This window comes from Lagopus leucura, unplaced genomic scaffold (genome assembly GCF_019238085.1).
Source record: "Lagopus leucura isolate 7727_CA_CO unplaced genomic scaffold, USGS_WTPT01 Super-Scaffold_100027, whole genome shotgun sequence".
NCBI classification, from domain to species: Eukaryota; Metazoa; Chordata; class Aves; order Galliformes; family Phasianidae; genus Lagopus; species Lagopus leucura.
The window spans coordinates 6,361,453-6,378,599 of NW_024962278.1; the positions used below are offsets into that span (position 1 = coordinate 6,361,453).

The 17,147-nt window shown below is 50.8% G+C and overlaps 1 protein-coding gene across 4 annotated transcripts in view; it reads left to right on the forward strand.

Annotated features, from left to right (window-relative positions):
• The first annotated feature begins 12,930 nt into the window (after positions 1–12,930).
• CSNK1A1 (casein kinase 1 alpha 1) overlaps positions 12,931–17,147 on the forward strand; it is a 33,031-nt gene continuing 28,814 nt past the window's right edge. For 3 of the 4 annotated variants that reach the window (XM_042880564.1, XM_042880566.1, XM_042880565.1), the window contains exons 1-2: positions 12,931–13,489; positions 14,181–14,287. In XM_042880564.1, coding sequence (XP_042736498.1) covers positions 13,367–13,489; positions 14,181–14,287 — 230 coding nt within the window. In that variant the 5' untranslated portion in view covers positions 12,931–13,366. The remainder of the gene's footprint in view (positions 13,490–14,180; positions 14,288–17,147) is intronic. The other variant, XM_042880567.1, reaches the window with a different exon arrangement.

Consider the following 17,147-nt stretch of genomic DNA (forward strand, 5'->3'; position numbering starts at 1 on the left):
TGCCAGGCTCTGGTTACAAGGAAAAGCAAATAGGTGCATGCTGGTCTAGAACAATTGTTTATGTTTCCAGGTTTCAATAAGCAAATCTAAAGGGCCCTGCTCTCTTCTCCACCCTGTTGGCACTGACTGCTGTAGCCTTGTGGCCTTAGATCCTGCAAGCACGTGATCCAGCAGCGTGGCATGGGGAGGCATGCAGAAGGGCGCAGCGCTGCGGAGGCGGCAGGGCAGGACTGCCTCCTCCTGCTGGGCTCCCTGGTTTCTGCAACCTCGGTGCATGCCTGTTTTTGCTCACAGCTTCTCCAGGGTCACCCCCACACACCACTGGCTCTGCTTGTACCCACAGCTGCGGCAGGAGCACCCAGAGGGGAGGGCAGCCTCCCAACATCTCAGCCCAAACTGAACAACTCCTGGAGAGCTGTTTGCAGCTGATGGGCTAGAGCAGAGGGATTTTCCCAATTGCACAAAAGGTTAAGGCTCAGGTAGCTGGAAGTTGGAAGCTGGAGTCGTCAGGGGGCTCAGTGGGAACGCAGCAGATGTGCTGTGCGTTAGTCAGGGCTTGCTCAGAAAGCAGGCCCAAAGTGCAGCAGCCCTGGGTATGCCCAGTTGCAGCAGGCAGGGGTTCTTCTCAGAGCAGCACGTTTGCACAGGAAAACAGTGTTTCTTTTATTTAATCTTCTCCATTATTACTGTTCTTTGGATTTCTTTCCTGTCTTGAAAGGGCTTCACGACTGCACACTGCTATCAGCCATTCATGTTGGAAGTGAAAACACACAGAAAAAAAAAACCCAACTGCTGAAGAATACGGTGGCAGGTGCGTCCTAATCACAGAGCTTCCTCCCACACTGCACATCTGGGAAGTGGACTTTGCCTCAAGCACGGTTACTCATGCATGCAGTGAAGCATGGGATCCAAGCTGAGGTGCTGAGGCAAGGAGGCAAGTGCCATAAAGTTAAATATTTTCACAGGACTTCATATCTGGGCTGGTCATTAGCATAAGCATCACATGAAAAACCACGTAGATGTCATTCCATTTCTTTCTTCTCTTTCCAGTCCATATAAACTGTGCCTAAGTCCATGACGGAAGGGAAGCACACCGCTCACACTAATTACCCCCACGCCATATGAGGGCCTTCCAACAGGCAGCAGTTGCTGCAGGAAGGAGCTGCAGGCTGCAGGCTGTGCTGGGGGGCACCGCCTCCACCACGAGGCAGAGCGGAGGCTAAAAATAAGGAGACAGAATTTGATCCATGCAGAATAAATTAAGAGCCAGCTCTTTATTTCTAAAGGGGTGATTTATGGGCCAAAGGTTTGCTTGTCTTTGGCTTAGCTGTGCCATGTATTCCTTCTCTGCTCTGTATGGAGATCTCTTTGGCAATGGCAGAACATTGCTGTCACTGCTCTACCTGTGCCATCACCTCCATGCTGTCATCCCCACAGCACGCACCCTGGTGTCCAGCAAAAGAAGCATGAGATGGAGTGACAGCTCCGACTGTTGCCCCTCACACTTCCTCCCAGGCTGTGGGCTTCACTCTTCATTCCCGTGGACTTTTCTTTCCCCACTGTGGTGAATCCAATGGAAAGAACAACCCTCCTAAGAAGAATATAGAATTGTTGAGATTGGAAAAGACAACTAAGATTATCGAGCCCAACCATCGAGACAAATCTACTTTGTGTAAGGAGTGTCAGCTCCTCTCACTCTCTCCAGGTCTGCAGCATCTCACATCTCCTGTCCCACATTTACAGCCTGAGGCTTCACGTCTACCAGCCTCTGTGGCCCTTCCCTCTCCCCTTCCCCGTCCTTGCTGCCTTGCATTGCTTTCCCTACCCTAAAACCTCCAAGGCTGTTGACTTGGAGCCTTTTCTGCTTGTGGCTGCTTTTCATGCTGGTGTTTCTGCTGGTGAAGGAGAACAGTTTACTGTCAGCAAGGTAGCAAATAGCTTATTTTCTAAGGGCCATGGTTTGCAAGATCTCCCATCCCTGCCCATCAGGGTTGCACACACTGAGCTGCTTCTGGGTTCTGGTGCTCTGCAGCCATAGAGGATGTGTCTGCCTGCCTGTGCAGTTCCTGCAGCTGCCAGGTCACCAGGGAGCCGCCTCCTCCAGGTGCCCTCAAGAAGCAGCCAGGCATCCTGCTGTCCACACCTCACCAGGGTGAAGTGGCTCTGCTGTGCAAGGTGAGGGCGTGAGGAACTCTGCAGAGGCACGTCCCCTCAGGATGCACCTTCCTCGGGATTGGCCGCCTCTGGAGTCCCATCACTATCTGCTGCTCTGGGCAGGTTCCTGCAGGAGTGGCTGCTCTGCAGGCATGGCGATAGCTGCTCTCTGTGCACACATTGCAGGAGATAGCTACCCTTGCTCATTGGAGGAACAAAGGGTGGGAGGAAGGCAAGATCAGCCTTTGAAGCTGCCAATCCAGTTTGTGAGCAAGCTCTCCATTCCTTTTTCCACTGATGCAACTGGGAGTGTCTTTGATTTGATGGGGCTTTAGTCTCTGCCACAAGTGAGCACAACAGCAACCCTCCTGAAAGGGAGCACTGCGTGTTTGTTTCACTACTGGGGGCAGAGACTCTTCCCATGAAACTTAACTGGTGTTCTGAGGCTCACAGCATGGCGAGGATGTCCCAGGCCCTGTGGTGGAGGGCAGGGTAGGCACCGTGCAATGGGCTGCGGAAGCCCATTGGAGAAGCCCACAAGGAAACAGTCTGATGCCTGGGCTTCTCCTTCCTCTGGGCTTCCTCTTTCTCAAGGAGAGCTTGGCATTTCCACGTGGACATTTCCAGCAACATGGAGTTTCCTGCCAACGCAACAGCACCCAGCTCAAGAATGCTGCATGAGCAGAAATTACTTCATCCCATCCAGCCACAAGGCAATGGCAGTGTCAGAAGGGACATCTCCATTATTAATCCTGTTAGATGATACCAGTTCCAGCTTCTCCACCCCTCGAGTCACCAGCCTGTGTGCCAGCTGCAGGCCTCCTTCCCAGGCTGTGATGATGGAGAGCCATCAGCCTCAAGGCCTCTGAGCTCTCTGCCAAGTTCTGGGTGCTGTTTTTGGCCAAGGCAAGTCCTGGGGGCATCCAGGATTCTCCAGCATCCCCAGGCTCCTGCCCGGGCTGGAATGGGTTGTGCAAGCCACCCCATAGCTGGTAGGAAACCAGCATGCCCAGTTTTGGAAGGGGGCTTGTAGCAGGGGATGTGTCCTTCTCTCATCACACACCACAGCAGGTAATGTGCTGATTCCTCATGGAGCACACCAGAGATTTGGCCCCCAGGTATCTTTGCACAGAGAGAACTGATGCGAGGCACAAAAAAGCTCAGCCCCACCAGCCAGCAGCGGCTTCACATTCAGCAGCACCAAGCAGGCCACTCGCAGTGTGCCCTTGCTCCCCCTAGGAGCCTCGATGCAAAACGACAACTATGTTTTCTTTCTGCTCGTTATCAGGCTCTCAGGAGGCAGATTTTCCTGGCTCCTGGCCTCACAGGGCTCCCTGTGCTTGGCCTGTGCTCTGGGCTGCAGCCAATGCCCTCTCTGGGGCTGCCAGGAGGGTCTCCTTCCTCTGTAGGAGAAACCACTGTGTGCCCAGAGCCTGCATCACTGCAGGCAACATTGGCCCAAACATGCCTGATTTGAGATTTTCACCCCAAAATGAATGTTCCAAGAAAGAGAAGAAATAGCAAAATGACTGCCAACAGCTTAGGAGGATGTGTGCACGTCTGGCTTTCCTGTTGCCTCTATGTCACAAAGATGGAGCAGGGAAGGGAAGTGTGAGTGCCCAAAGCCCTGCAGCAGCCTCGGGGTGAGGAACAATTCCATGGCTGGGAGCAGGGATGGGTGGGAGGCTGTGAGACAGAGCCATGTGGTCCTGGCAGGCATGTAAAGGGAGGGAGGGAGTGTGCGCTGTCTCCTCTGACGCAGGAGTAGGGGCTCCAGCTGAAACTACCTGAAGGAAGTTTAACACAACAAAAAGGAAGTGGTTCTTGGTGCAACGTATAGTTAAACTGCAGAGCTTCTGGCCACAGGATGTGACAGATGTAAAGCATTTAAACAGCATGAATTCATGGAAGAAAAATCTGCTGTGTTATTAAACACAAAGAGCCAGCATCTCTTCCTGAAGGCTGCAGGACTGCTGGGCTCTGCACCTGGCAACTGTTGCTGCACCCTGACTGCTCCTCTGCCAGCACCTGGCCAGGGTGAGCTGTCATACGGCCTTGGATGTGTCCCACTGGGCAGTGTGGTGAGGCCGTGTACCCAGCAGCTTCCTGGGAACACCTGGGGTCCTCTCCTGCATGATGAGCCTGGCTGCTCCAAGACACAGCCTCTGCAGGAAGGCTGCTCCACAGCGTGGGATGCAGGCCATCGTGAGGTCTGCTTTTAACAGAGCAGTTATAATAATCAGCTGGAGTCCATTATTTTTCTTGAAGCACTTTTTGGAACATCTCATGGCAGGGAGCATCCCTCTGCTCTGTCTCCACTGCCTTTTCAGGACACATACAGTGTGGCAAAAGCAAGTAATCTGCTGCTAACTGTGTGATGTCTTTGAGACAGGGTGGAGAGAAAGAGCACGGGAATTCACGGAAGTTACAGTATTTATTCAGGTTACAAAAATCATTAAAAAAATGTTCTTTAGCTAGGACTCAGTCCAGCCTCCATCTCCAGCCTGCATGTCTCCATGCCCCCACTTAATGCTCATGAGAGTTTGAGTCAGTTCACATGTGGCAGGAGCTTGGACGTGGCCACTGACTTCAGTGTTTTCTGCCTGCCTGCTGCCAGGTGGGTCTGATCTGAGTGCTGGCATACCCAGACGGCGCTACTGAATTCTGCAAGGTAAATGAGTTTCAAGATTTCAGAGCAGAATCTCGAGTTCCCACGGTTGTAAGGAAGACCTCACAGTGAGGGCACGCAGAGCCAGTGTCGTGTGCCTGGAGCTCCTGCTTTTTCAGTGCTGCTCCTTTGAGCTGTGCTAAGCTGCTGCTCATTGGTGCTAAAATTAGCTGAAGGGCCATCAGTAAAGGAGTCCTTGAAAGAGCTTGCTCTTTGAAGCATCAAAGCGGGACAGCCTGCATGCTTGTCATCTGCTCCCTCAGGCCCTTGTGATAAAGTGGGACCCACACGGCATGAATGCTGCTCCAGAGATGCGGAGCTGGGCCGTGCCATCAAGGGACTGATTGATTTGTTAGCGATGTTTCCTGCACTGTGGCAACAACACGTGATGAGCCTTTCCCCTTATCTGGCACTTTCCACCCTGTGCTTTTTACAAGCACAAATGAACTGGAGCTCGTGATAATCTTTGGAGGAGGGGAGAGAATAAATTCAAGCATTATCAAGCAGTATCTCTCGGCCCCTGCTTTGCTGCTCTCAACAGAAATTAGCTTTTGGATGGCATGAAAAGCTGCTCCATTGAGCAGAGGTGTTCAGGCCTGCAGGTGACTGCTGGAATGAATGAGACGTGAGCAGATGCTGAACTGGGAGGACACACTCGCACAAGGGGTTGCAGCCCCAGACAGCCCACTTGTCTGGAATTGGGAGTGCCAGCCTGAGTCCATTTGCCATGGCATGTGGGAGATGGGCCCATACTGGGCACCTTGCAGAAGCTGCTCTGCTGTGAATCCCCCCAGAACCTAGACATCTGGATGGCCTAGGAAACAGTCTGCCTAGAAATCAGAGACATTGACACCAAGGCCCTGTAGGGATGGGGCTCCTTTCTGTTGCGCCTTGCTCCCCATGCTCTCTGGGATGCTCTTAACCATGGAGGGTTTTTTTTTTATCCTAATCATAGGAGGAAGCAACTAGCTCCAAAAATCTGGAAAGAACTGTACCTTCCTGGCTGCACAGGACCGGCTCCGTGACCCCTGAGGAGATGCTGATAAAAGGCATCACGTGATGTGCTGTGAGCGATAAAATCACCAGACTCAGCAGCCCTTGATTTTGTCCCTCATCTGCAATCTGCTCGAGTGCTAGCTTCTGCTCCAAGAGCAGCTTGTGAGCGCTCTGACATCCAGGAGGTGGGAGGCAGTGGGAGGGTCCCTGCTGCATGGGGCTTGGGGACAGCATAGTACTTCACCTCTGTTCTTGGCTCAGGATCCTCCCTCCCAAAATGTGCCAGGAAAAGCCAGAGCTTTCAGAAAGGGAATGGTGAACCCAGAGGGACAGACTGCTTGGCTGGCTCCTGCCACTGGAGAGCAGCAGCAGCCATGAAGTATGGCCAAATCCTGCATTGCCTGTTCTGCTCCTCCCGTCCCCCTCTGCATCCCGCACCACTGCACAGGGCATGCGTGAAATCCATGCTGCCTAAAATTGTTCAAGCAATTATACTCAGGAAGATTGATGGCAGCCCCATGTGTATCAGCCACCGTCCACAAGCTGAGTTACTTTGCGTTAGAGAAGACTCACCCCGATGATTTGAAGCTGAGTGATTGCAGCAGTGGAAGTGTGGTGTGGAAGCCAAATATCAGCACTCCTCACTAGCAGCGTAATAAATTAACCAGTGCCAGAGAAGCTGCTGCCGAGGACTTGACGTACCCACGGATATGACAAGCCATGAATCAGCCTCGCTGCCATTTACATCCTTTGTCCCATAACTTCCTGGGAGCCTCTCGCCTCACCTCACAAGGCATTCAGCAGCGTATTCCAAGCAGTTTCAAGTCTGACATCATGGAAAAGTTCGACCTCAGCTTCACCGCCATTCAGCAAATTGTCCCTGGGGAGTGTGCCAAACAAAAGGACCTGCTGTTCCTCCTCCTGGCTGCAGACCTAAAGGAAAGCAGAAACACGCAGGGCTCTCATGTCTCCAAACCTTTTTGGCTGGGTGGATGCTCAGAGCTCTGCAGCAGAGCCCAGGCAATCCAAGCAGCCTGCAGGCACCACTCCTGGCAGCAATACCTCACCAGGGAAACTTTGCAGGAAAGTCTTCCAGGAACAAGTGCATTGGTAGAGCATCAGCTGTGCAGTAATGGCATTTCCTGTGAATCACCAAAATTATTTGAAAATCCCCCTTTTCCGGCTGTGCTTAAAAAATCTCACTCCAAGCAGCCAAGAACATCCCAGGCCACACAATTTCCCATCCAACTTCTTGCGCAGCTTGGCAATGGCGCTGTCAGCTCATGGATATTTTCTCCCCAGAGCTGTGAGGCCCCAGTCCCTCTTACCAGTCTCATTTTTTCCGAGGGCAATTAAAACTCAGGTAGCATTACTGAGCATAGACACCCAGGGCTTTTTCAGGTCCCCACTTCTTGAATTTGAGACAAAATCACTTCACTTATGCCCATGGTGGTACAGTCCAGTCTCCTCTGTTGGAATCACCAGCACAAGCTGGATTTGACTCGTCCTGGCACGAGCAGCTCCTCTCCAGCCATGTTCTCCAGCACCACAAGCCCTGCTAAAAATAGTGGGGTCAGCTAAGGTCAGAGCCAAGCCATAGCCCACGGCTCTGGAGGGAAGGGAGGGCAAACAGCCGGTGTGAAAGGCGTGCTGCTGGGGGCTGCGTGGGCAGGGGGAGCACGGAGAGATGTGTGAGCAGAACTGGTGCCCTGAGACAAGCAACTGCTGTGTCTACAAACCTGTAACCCAGATCTAATTTAAAGCGCAGATCCCTCGGCCGTGGGAAGTGCCAGGAGCTCATTTGTCCCTACTGCCAAAGAGCAAAGAAATACTGAGCTGACTTTGGCTGTCCAGGCCTCAGGGAAATCCATTGGCAGTGTCTCAGTTTGTACACCTGCACCCAGACTTTGGCCACTTACGTGAAAACTGAGGCAAAACCACCATGGCTGTCTCTATCTGAGACAATAAGCACTTCAGGAAGAAGTGCTGGAGCTCTGGAACTCATTCTTGGCTATATAGGGTACATAGGGGAAATGTGCCTCTCTGGAATGGGGTTGATGCTGGGTGGCAAAGCTGAGGAGACAGAATGCAAAACATATACATTTTACTTCTAAAGAATTTGGGATTCTGGTGATCCCTCTCCTCTTTCTCCTTCCTGTCAGCTCCAGCTTTACTGGTCCGTGAGGCAGTTTGATTCCCCAGCCCAGCAAAAACAAGTGCCTGTGAAACAAGTGAGTCCTCTCCCACCCTTCCACAAGTGAGGAGGATGAACCAGCTCAGCGAGTGGCCAGACTGCATGCGGTGAGCAGAGCTACAGGCCAGCAGGGGATCCCTCAGTTCAGCTCAGCTGCAGCGTACATTTGTGGTCTGCATTGCAAAAGCACTCAGGATGTGCATCCCCTGTGCCCCCAGGTCCCCCCTGCAGCAGCACAAGCAGAGCCCTGGGAAGTGGCACATCCACCTCAGAAAGCTCTGAAATTCCAACCCAAACCAAACACAAGTCGATGGCTCTGGAGCAGAGGCATTATGTGGCCTTTGACTTTTTCAGATATGACTTTGTCTAGCTTGTTATTTCAATGTTACTCCCTCCCCCTGAGCCTTTTTATAGAAGCCTGGGATATCCCTGCTGCCCAGGAGGATGAACAGCTCCCTCCTGACCCAACACAGCAGCAAGTATTTGCTGACACAGTTACAAGCATGCAAAAAGGATGCTGCTCCATCAGCACTGCTTCAAACAGCTGGTTTATTACACTGAAAACACTCCCTTCATTTGCTGTGATCAAATTGAGAGGTGTGGAGATGCTCAGTTGCAAAGCAGGCACAAATGAAGGATGAGCAATGCTGGAGACTGGGCCATGCACAAGGACTGCTGGCCTGTCCTCTGGAAAGAGAAGAGAGAATTCTTTTCACTTTATCAAGTGATGCAGCTATAAAGTGCTTTCATTTCCTCCATGTCCCTGAAAGATGTGAAAAATAGTAATGAACAGCTGAAGAATGCAAGCTGAAGAATAGCTTGCATGAGGCACCAGAAGCTGGATTTACCCCCTCTTTTTTTAGTGCTAAAACTGCTGTTTTCCTCACTAGCAATGAATTCAACAACTGTTGTGTTCTTCCTGGGTGTCTGCAGAGAACCTTTCCTGACAGAAGGCCACACTTCTCCACTCCCATCTGTGTTCTGGCTGACAGAAAGGGACAACTCTTGCACTGTCACAGGGGCACCCTGGAGCTCCTCGAACTGTTCCAGTTTGGCAAAATATTAACCGAAAGAAAACATGAAGAATCACATGCAGACAATTTTTGAAAGGGGGTCAAAGTGATCTGCAGAGGTTCTGACCAAGGCACTGGGAGCAGGGCGATCAGGAGAGGAGAAGAATGCAGAAGTTGGTTTAGATTGGGTCAGCTGCTACAAAACCACAGCCTGAACTCCTCCTCCCAACCTACAGGTGAAGGATTTTTAAGTTGTATCAATTTAAATCCATGGGTACCTCCATGGCTTCTATGTTTGTGCACATCTACTGTGTGCCTTCACTGATGTCTGTGCTTGCCAAAGAGTCAGGACACAAGCCCAGGCTGTGTAGGCTTTTTACAATGCCAGCACTGCTTTCAGACCATCAGGATCTCTGTTGTTCAGCAAGGCAAACCCCGCATGTGGCAGCACAGGATGTGGTTTACCATGAGGGGCTGGGAGGGGAACGTTCCTATGTGTGGAACAAAGACAGGACAGATTCATGGGCCAAAATAGAGCAGAGCAAAAGGTCTTAAACAGGTGGATGTCGGATCTGTCCGGATGTGAAGTGAGACCTGCCTCCGGCTTTGGACATCTACAGTCCTTCAGTCTCAGTGTCATCCACCATCATTCTCTCAATAGAGCTATTCATTCCTTAGGTTAAATCCTGCTTACCCAGAAATACACATGCACCTTCACTCTTCCTCACAAACAAATAGACCTCTCCTTGTTCCTGTGGAGACACAAGTAGAGAACTGGAGTGGCCGAGGCATAAACCTGAGCGGTGGGCTCCAACGTGGCTGCAACCACAGGCAGAGAGCAAACAGGAAGCGGGCTGAGGTCATCCCATGTCACACGGTGGGATGCTGGCACTGGGCTCTGCTGCTCCTTCACCTGTCCGACAGACACCAGGAGCAGGCAGGCTGCCTGGAGCTGCCACAGCTGGCGATGGGGGCAAGGTTTTCCCCACGCTCACTGTTCTGACAGTGTGCTGGCCAGGAGTGATGGAGCCTGCAGCTGCACTGATAGGTCTTCTGTGTCCCAGTGATGTGTCCCAGTTTATGCTGGCTGACTTCTCCCACCTCTGCCCTCCTGCAGCCCTTCCCACATTACCTACACAGGCCTGCTTTCCAATCCCTCAATTCCTAACATCGTTGCGGGATTCAACACAAAGACAACATAACCAACCTGACTGTTGATCATCGCTTTTGTTTGTTTTTGCACTGCAGACCTTTGGGAGACGATGCGTGTCTGGGCATCTCTGTAGCAGGCTCAGCTCGGCCGGTCCCCACGCAGCGCTGGGCCCCGGGCGGCAGCATCCCCTGGCCGCAGAGCTGTCCCCCGGCAGGCAGGAGGTGGCAGCATTGCACAGCCCAGCAGAGCCTGTTCCCCTGCATCCCACGGACGGCGTAGGTACTGCCCGGGACCTGCAGACCTGTTTTTCCTGCTCCTCCAAGGATACGTGACTCGAACGCTTACAGACTGCTCAAATCCCATCCAGAGCAATCATTAAAAACGACTAAACCCCAAAGGCCTCTAAGTGCACATCAGTCCTAATCTGTTTGCAAATCACGATTAACAGTAATATGAGGGCAAGTGAGGACAGAAAGGCTCTGTATTTAGAAACGAGTGTGATGTTCAGATACACCTCGTTTGCCCTTGAAGCTCCAGCCCCCTTAAGTGCCGTGTGATGTGTCAGAGCTCCTCCGCACAAAATCCACCTTCCCTCTCAGTGAGAAGAGTGTGGATATTCTTGCTCTTACAAATGCTCCCTTACAGTATTGAGGTAGGAATGAGCTGGAGGCTCGCTTGCTCTCTCAGCATCTCTTCCATTCTGTCAGATATGGTACAGTCTGATCTGATTTTGAGTCTCCTGCATTTTATTTTTATTGGAAATGCACAGGCACCTGCAGTAGAACCTTGGGTCTAAAGTCCCTGAAACATAAGGGAAATTTGGAACTGATATCTGCAGTTCACAGCATTGCTGACTGCCAATTTTCCCTCTCTGTTCCTCCTGGTCTCTCACCATGGAGTCATCCTGTAGCTAAGTGAGTCCACCACAGGAAGAAACACAGCAAATCGCAGACTTCCCTCACTGGGCAACAGCCACATGGACACAAGCCAGGACTTTTTTGCACTTGTGCAGACAGAAAGTATTCATACCACAGTAACTTTACCAAGTTAGAAAGCAATATGGTGGGTGCAATAAAAACCTCCCTTATCGTGTAGATGCTGCTATGCTAAGACTCCTCTACCTTCATACGAACATGCTCCTATTGATACCATAATGTCCTAACCTGGACCTCTTAATCTCAATTTTATCAGTGTTAGCTATTTAAAACAATCTGTGCATAGACCAGTCTTAAAATAATTTATCTTTTTTTTGTTATTCCCATTACTTTAAGGACACCAGGCAAGCTAGAAAACAGATCCTCTGCCCCCATTAAATTAAATAACCTGAGTAGATGTTCCTTCTATATACATGAGCTACATTACTGTAGGAGCTTTCTTTTTGCTGAGGACTGAATCATTTCCCAAATGTAGGCTTGCACAGCAGAAGACGCTGCTCTGACAGGGAGTGATAATGAGTCATTGGGAATTCACAGTTTTATGTTCCTGCAAAGGAAAAACTCACAGCACTGAGCTAGAGGACAAGGGAGGAGAACTTGTTTTTGAAAGACAGCAAGAAATAGGGTCTGGAGCAGGAGCTTCTTGTGCTTGGAGCCTGAGTGAAGCTGCCAGGCAAAGGCAGCGGCATCATGGCTCCAGGTGATCACAGCAGGTGACACTGCCAAGGACCTGGCAGGGGCTTCACAGGAAGCTATGGGCCCCTCGTGTTCCTCACAAACCCACCTATGCCCCAGAAACCTCCCACAGCATTGTGAGGCCTGCTGGGATTGCCAGCCCTGCGTGCTGCCTCCTGACAGGCTAGGGCTGAAGGTCGGATGGATAACACAGGCTGGGCAGGGAGGAGTAACGAGGCAGATATCGTGTGCTCACAGCATCATGGAGAGCTGCATTCAGAGAATCATAGAATGGTTTGGGTTGGAAGGGACCCTTAATTCCACACCTCCATTCAATGCTTCCAGCAAGGGAGCATTCATAACCTCACTGGCAACCTGTTCCAGCATCTCACCACCCTCACAGTAAAGAATTTCTTCCTGATATCTAGTCTAAACCTACCCTCATCCAATTTAAAACCATTCCCCCTCATCCTGTTGCTACTGGCCCTTTTAAAAATCCCCTCCCCAGCTTTCCTGTACACCCCTTCAGATACTGGGGCTGAGCCCCACAGAATAAGGGTTTGGTGCTTACAGCACCACAGCAGGACACGGGGCACCTTGCTGCAGATTCTCTTCATGGCTTAAATGCAGGCAATTCAGAAACAAGCAGGCAAGGCTCCACGTATGACACGGCCCTGAAAAGCCAGCAGCAGAGGTGTCACGTCGCTGTGCAGGCAGTGAGAGCACCGCCTGCCGTCTCCCTGTGCAGACAGAGCCCACCAGACTGAAAACAGCCCGTGTCACCAGCCCCACGGCTCGGAGGCCCACGCAGGCCCTACCCGCAGCCCGGCGCTCCAGCCCCTTTAAGGAGCACTGAGGGCACGCACGCCTCTCCCCTTCCGCCCGGCCTCGAGCTTCAGTGACGCGCACGCGCACACCCAGAACGCGTCGCGACGCAGTGCTGGGGGCGGATGGAAAACGACGGCGTTCATTGGCACAACGGGAGGGCGGTGCGCGCGCACGCGCGGAGGGCTTCCTGCGGCCGTCTCTCCGCCTTGCCCCCGCCCGCGCCGCCCCTCGCGCAGGCGCGTTGCTGGCAGGAGGCGGCTTCGCCTCAGCGCGTGCGCCGGGCCGCCCCGCCCCGCTCCCAGCGTGCCCCGCGCGGTGAAGAAGCGGCGGCTGCAGGCTGGGGGCATTTTGTGTCCGCGATAGCAGTGGTTGAGAGACAAGATGGCGGCGGCGGCCGAGTAGGGACCGGCGGCTGCCGGGACCCGGCGGAGCCAGCGGGCCTCGCGCTTCCCTTTCCCTCTCCCCTCCCGCTCCCTCGCAGCACCTCGGTGGCCGCCTCTCACCTTTCCGGAGGGCGCGGGAAGCCGAGCGGCTCCCGGCCGGGGAGCGGGGCAGAGCCGCGGAGCAGGGCGGCCGCCCGAGTGGCCTGGCCCGATCTGAGCGGCGGGGACCGCCGTTCTTCGTTCTCCACGCGCCTTCCTTCCCTCCCCTGCCCCTCTCCCCTTCCAGGGGCGGCGGCAGAGCCCTCTCTCCCCTCTCCCTTCCCCTGAGCCCCGCAGCGCCGGGAGCGCCCCGCGGCCGCCTGTCGCCATGGCGAGTAGCAGCGGCTCCAAGGCCGAGTTCATCGTCGGGGGCAAATACAAGCTGGTGCGGAAGATCGGCTCGGGCTCCTTCGGGGACATCTATCTGGCAATCAACATCACCAACGGGGAGGTAAGGGCGGCACGCACCCCCGTCCGGCGGCTCGGCGCACCCGGAGAGCGGCGGTGCCCTCCTGAGCCCGGCGCTTGGCTCCCTGGGTTCGCCTTCCCGGGGCGCTGGCTGTGGAGCCGGGCGTTTTGTTCCGGTCCTGGGCCCGCAGATCACGGCCTCTGGCTGGGAGCGGTTCTGCTTCTTCCCACGGAGCCGCTGGCCGCCGCCCGGCGCTTTGCTTTGTGAGAGGTAGGGAGAGGAGAGCGCCTTGTCAGCGGCCGGAGAAGTCTGTTTTCTGGCAGTCATCTCTGCCCCTTTTTTCTGCTGGGAAGCGATTTATCTCGTGTTCATCAACCGCAGTAGAAACAAAGAAGATCCCCTGTTTCTTCAGTTCTTTTTTATTTTTTGTCGTATTTTTTTTATTCTTTCTCCCCCTCACTTCTCTGAGCTGTAAAGAAGAAACACCCACGTATGTTCTTCCTTGCTTGTGTGAATCTGAAGATATAACATCTCCAGCTCAATTTCATGACCTGGGATGGATATTCGAGTACAAATCATCATGCTATGGATTTTATTTGAAGAGGCAACAAATTGCAGGATGTTGATTGGCAGAAGTGTGAAAAATTGTAGCTCAGAGTGTGGGGAATACTAAAGTGGCAAGGCAGTGCTCGGTGGACACTCTGCTCTGATTCCTTGTTCCCTCTCACTGCAGGAAGTTGCTGTGAAGTTGGAGTCTCAGAAGGCCAGACATCCCCAGCTGCTGTATGAGAGCAAACTCTACAAAATTCTGCAAGGAGGAGTTGGCATCCCACATATACGGTAGGATTCAGTTGTAGATGCCGACTATGGCAACTTTTCTTTAATGTTCCCATGAGGTGGGACACCACCATAAGAGACTCATTCTTGAAGGAGTTGGACTGCTGGGAAAAATACTCCTTTCTAAGCTTAACAACTACCTGGGTATCCTTGTAGCTTCCTCTCCCTGCTCCAGACTCTGTTCTTAGGCTTACATACTGTGCGTTGGAAGTGAGATCTTCAGCAGTTTGTGAGCTATGAGAAATTCTTAAAGCGATCAGAATAAAGCTTGAGATTGTTTCTGTGTGAGCCAGTGTTCTTGATGAGCTGAGAGTTTGGAGCTGGTACTGGAAATGGCTGCTTTCTTTTGTGTTTTTTTTTTTTTTTTTTTTTTTTGTTCCAACATGTCTTCCTCCTCCGCTCAGAAAATGGCGGATAGACGTGATTAACCCTCCCCCTTCTCCTGTTGGGACAAGGGACGTGCTCAGGCATGTATCTTTTCCTTTCATAGTTATGTGCAGCAAGGCTTGAGACTGCTGAGAACCTCGACCAAGAATGAAATGGCAGCCCCTTTCTGTTACCCGCAACAGATGCGTCACTAGGATTTCCGTACAGTTAAAGTGCCAGGATTAATCCCTCCCAGTTGCTTGTTAGGCAGTTTCCTTATTTCTTTTTCTGCCTGAAACTTTCAGAGTTTTCAATAATTTCCTGATCCAGAAGTAAGTTGCTGCTGTTCTGGTGCAGCAGACTCTAGGAGGAGTCATTTCTCTGATTATTGAGGTGTTATCCTGTGTAGTTCTGTCTGCTGAATCCACATCAGAGTAGCCTAAGTGAAACTTCTTTCTTTTCCAGAAACACTTTGTCCAAGAGTATTTTAAATAATTGTTTTTAAAGTTAGTATTTGTGGTGTTTGTGCAGTATTATAAAAGGAATTGGTGTCTTGTGCTGCAGGAACAACTTCGTTAGGGCTAATGAGTCAAACTGCAAATTCTAATTAGTCCTTTTGCTCTTAACTCACTTTGTTGCACATGTATAGACTAGTGTTCTGTACAAACTGGAGGGACATTCGTGTATTTCAGATTGTATATTCTAACAAAACCTAGAAGTTGCTAGCTTTTCGCCCTGCTCTGTAAACACAACTGATTGTAGACCTGATTGTATGCTGGAGTTATGCAGCCTTGTTTCACCCATCTGTCCTCTCTGTTTGTGGCAGCCTTCTACAGGAATAGAACAAACATACCTGTATGAAACAGAACAGCTACAGTTACAGCAGTTGCTTGGGTGTAACCAGATTTAATTTTTATTTTAGACAAGTTTCTCTTTTCTTTGTATGAATACATCTGTTTCACAGCCGAGAAATAGAAGTTGCATATTGGAAAGCCATCACAGTACAGCTTCGTGCTAAAACAAGGGTAACTGGGAGAGCAGCCAAAGCATGCGGGTATCTGGTGTTTCATCACAAAACTGGAAAAGCATGCTTTCTTAAGCTTATGCTTTTTTCTGAAAATCTTTAGTGCTGTAATGAGACTTAAGTTGCATGTTTTTCGAACTTACCGTGTAACAGAAGTGAAATACTGTTTGAAGTAAGTTCTTGAGTTTGATTTAAATGCCTCATACGAGCTTTTTATTTAAAGCCGAGATGCTGGAAGTCGTCTTACATGTTCAGAAACTTGTTTCCAGCTTCAAATGAAGCAGTAATCTTGTAAGCTTTCTTTCCTTTGTATTTGACATACTTTTATCTGACCTCACTTTCCCTGTGACTCTTGTTTAAAGTTCCGTCACCACAGAGGAACTAAGAACTTTCTTTGACATCTGGCCTCTGCAAAGTAGTACCAGATTACAAGAATCTGGGTAAGAATTGACAACTGGGGCAGCACTCAAAACAACACAGATGGCTTCTGTTGTACGTGAGATACTATTTGATTATGTCAGGGGGTCTTGAAGATTTCTACCTTCAGGTTCCAGCATTGTTAGTCTTAGGATGACTTTTTTTAGAAAAGCTTTTCTGAAAAACTTTGGAAGTGCCTTTTATTGTAAATTTTAAGTATGTACATATTAGATGTTGCTTGACTGGTTCTTTGTGCTTTTCTTGTTGTCTTGTGATATGAAATGTGGTGATGCTTGAAAAAATAAAAACCAGTACTTCTGTTTATATTCTAGAAGAGGAAGCAGAGGGGCTGCTCAGCTCACAGTTCGCTTGATAAGCATTGAAACGTTGTGTCATTAGAATCCCAATTCCTGGTGCTTGGAATCTGAAGGAGGGGACCTGTCTTACACAATCAGGTGCATCACTGAGGTGCTTAACCAAGCCTAGGAGCAACGTCAGATTACTGCACATGTTGTTCCAGACAGCTCAAGTTTTCTGACATGAGTTTTTGGCAGCAGCAAAGCTGAGAGAGTGTATGACTTTGTACTTAGGTCTGTGCGTGTGTAATTGATAATACGCATTCTGCTTTTGGTTTGTAATGGTTTGCTGTCCAGTTGGAATGAGCTGTTCTTGGCTCAGTGTATTGAGAAGGATGAATCAGGTTGAGGAAATTCCTGCAGTAAGTTGGTTAAATTTTCTGTGAAGTGGTACCTTTAAGCACAACAGAAATGAAGTATCTGGTTCCAAGCTTTTCCACTTCCTGTGCTGTATAAGCTGGGCTCAACGGCGTTTTTATCCTGCTGCTTCTGTGGGATTAACTGTGAGCTTTCCCTTGTGGAGAGAGGACTTGCTGCTTGCACTGTAACAGAACATATCACTTCCACATGAAATAGCAAAAATTGAGATTAGCTTGTCTGTTGTCTGAATATCTGCACAACTTTAAATTCACACGGGGCTCTTCAACTTTGCTGCAAGCTGCTGCTTTCTGGAAGAGCAGGGAGGATTCTGAACTGCTCT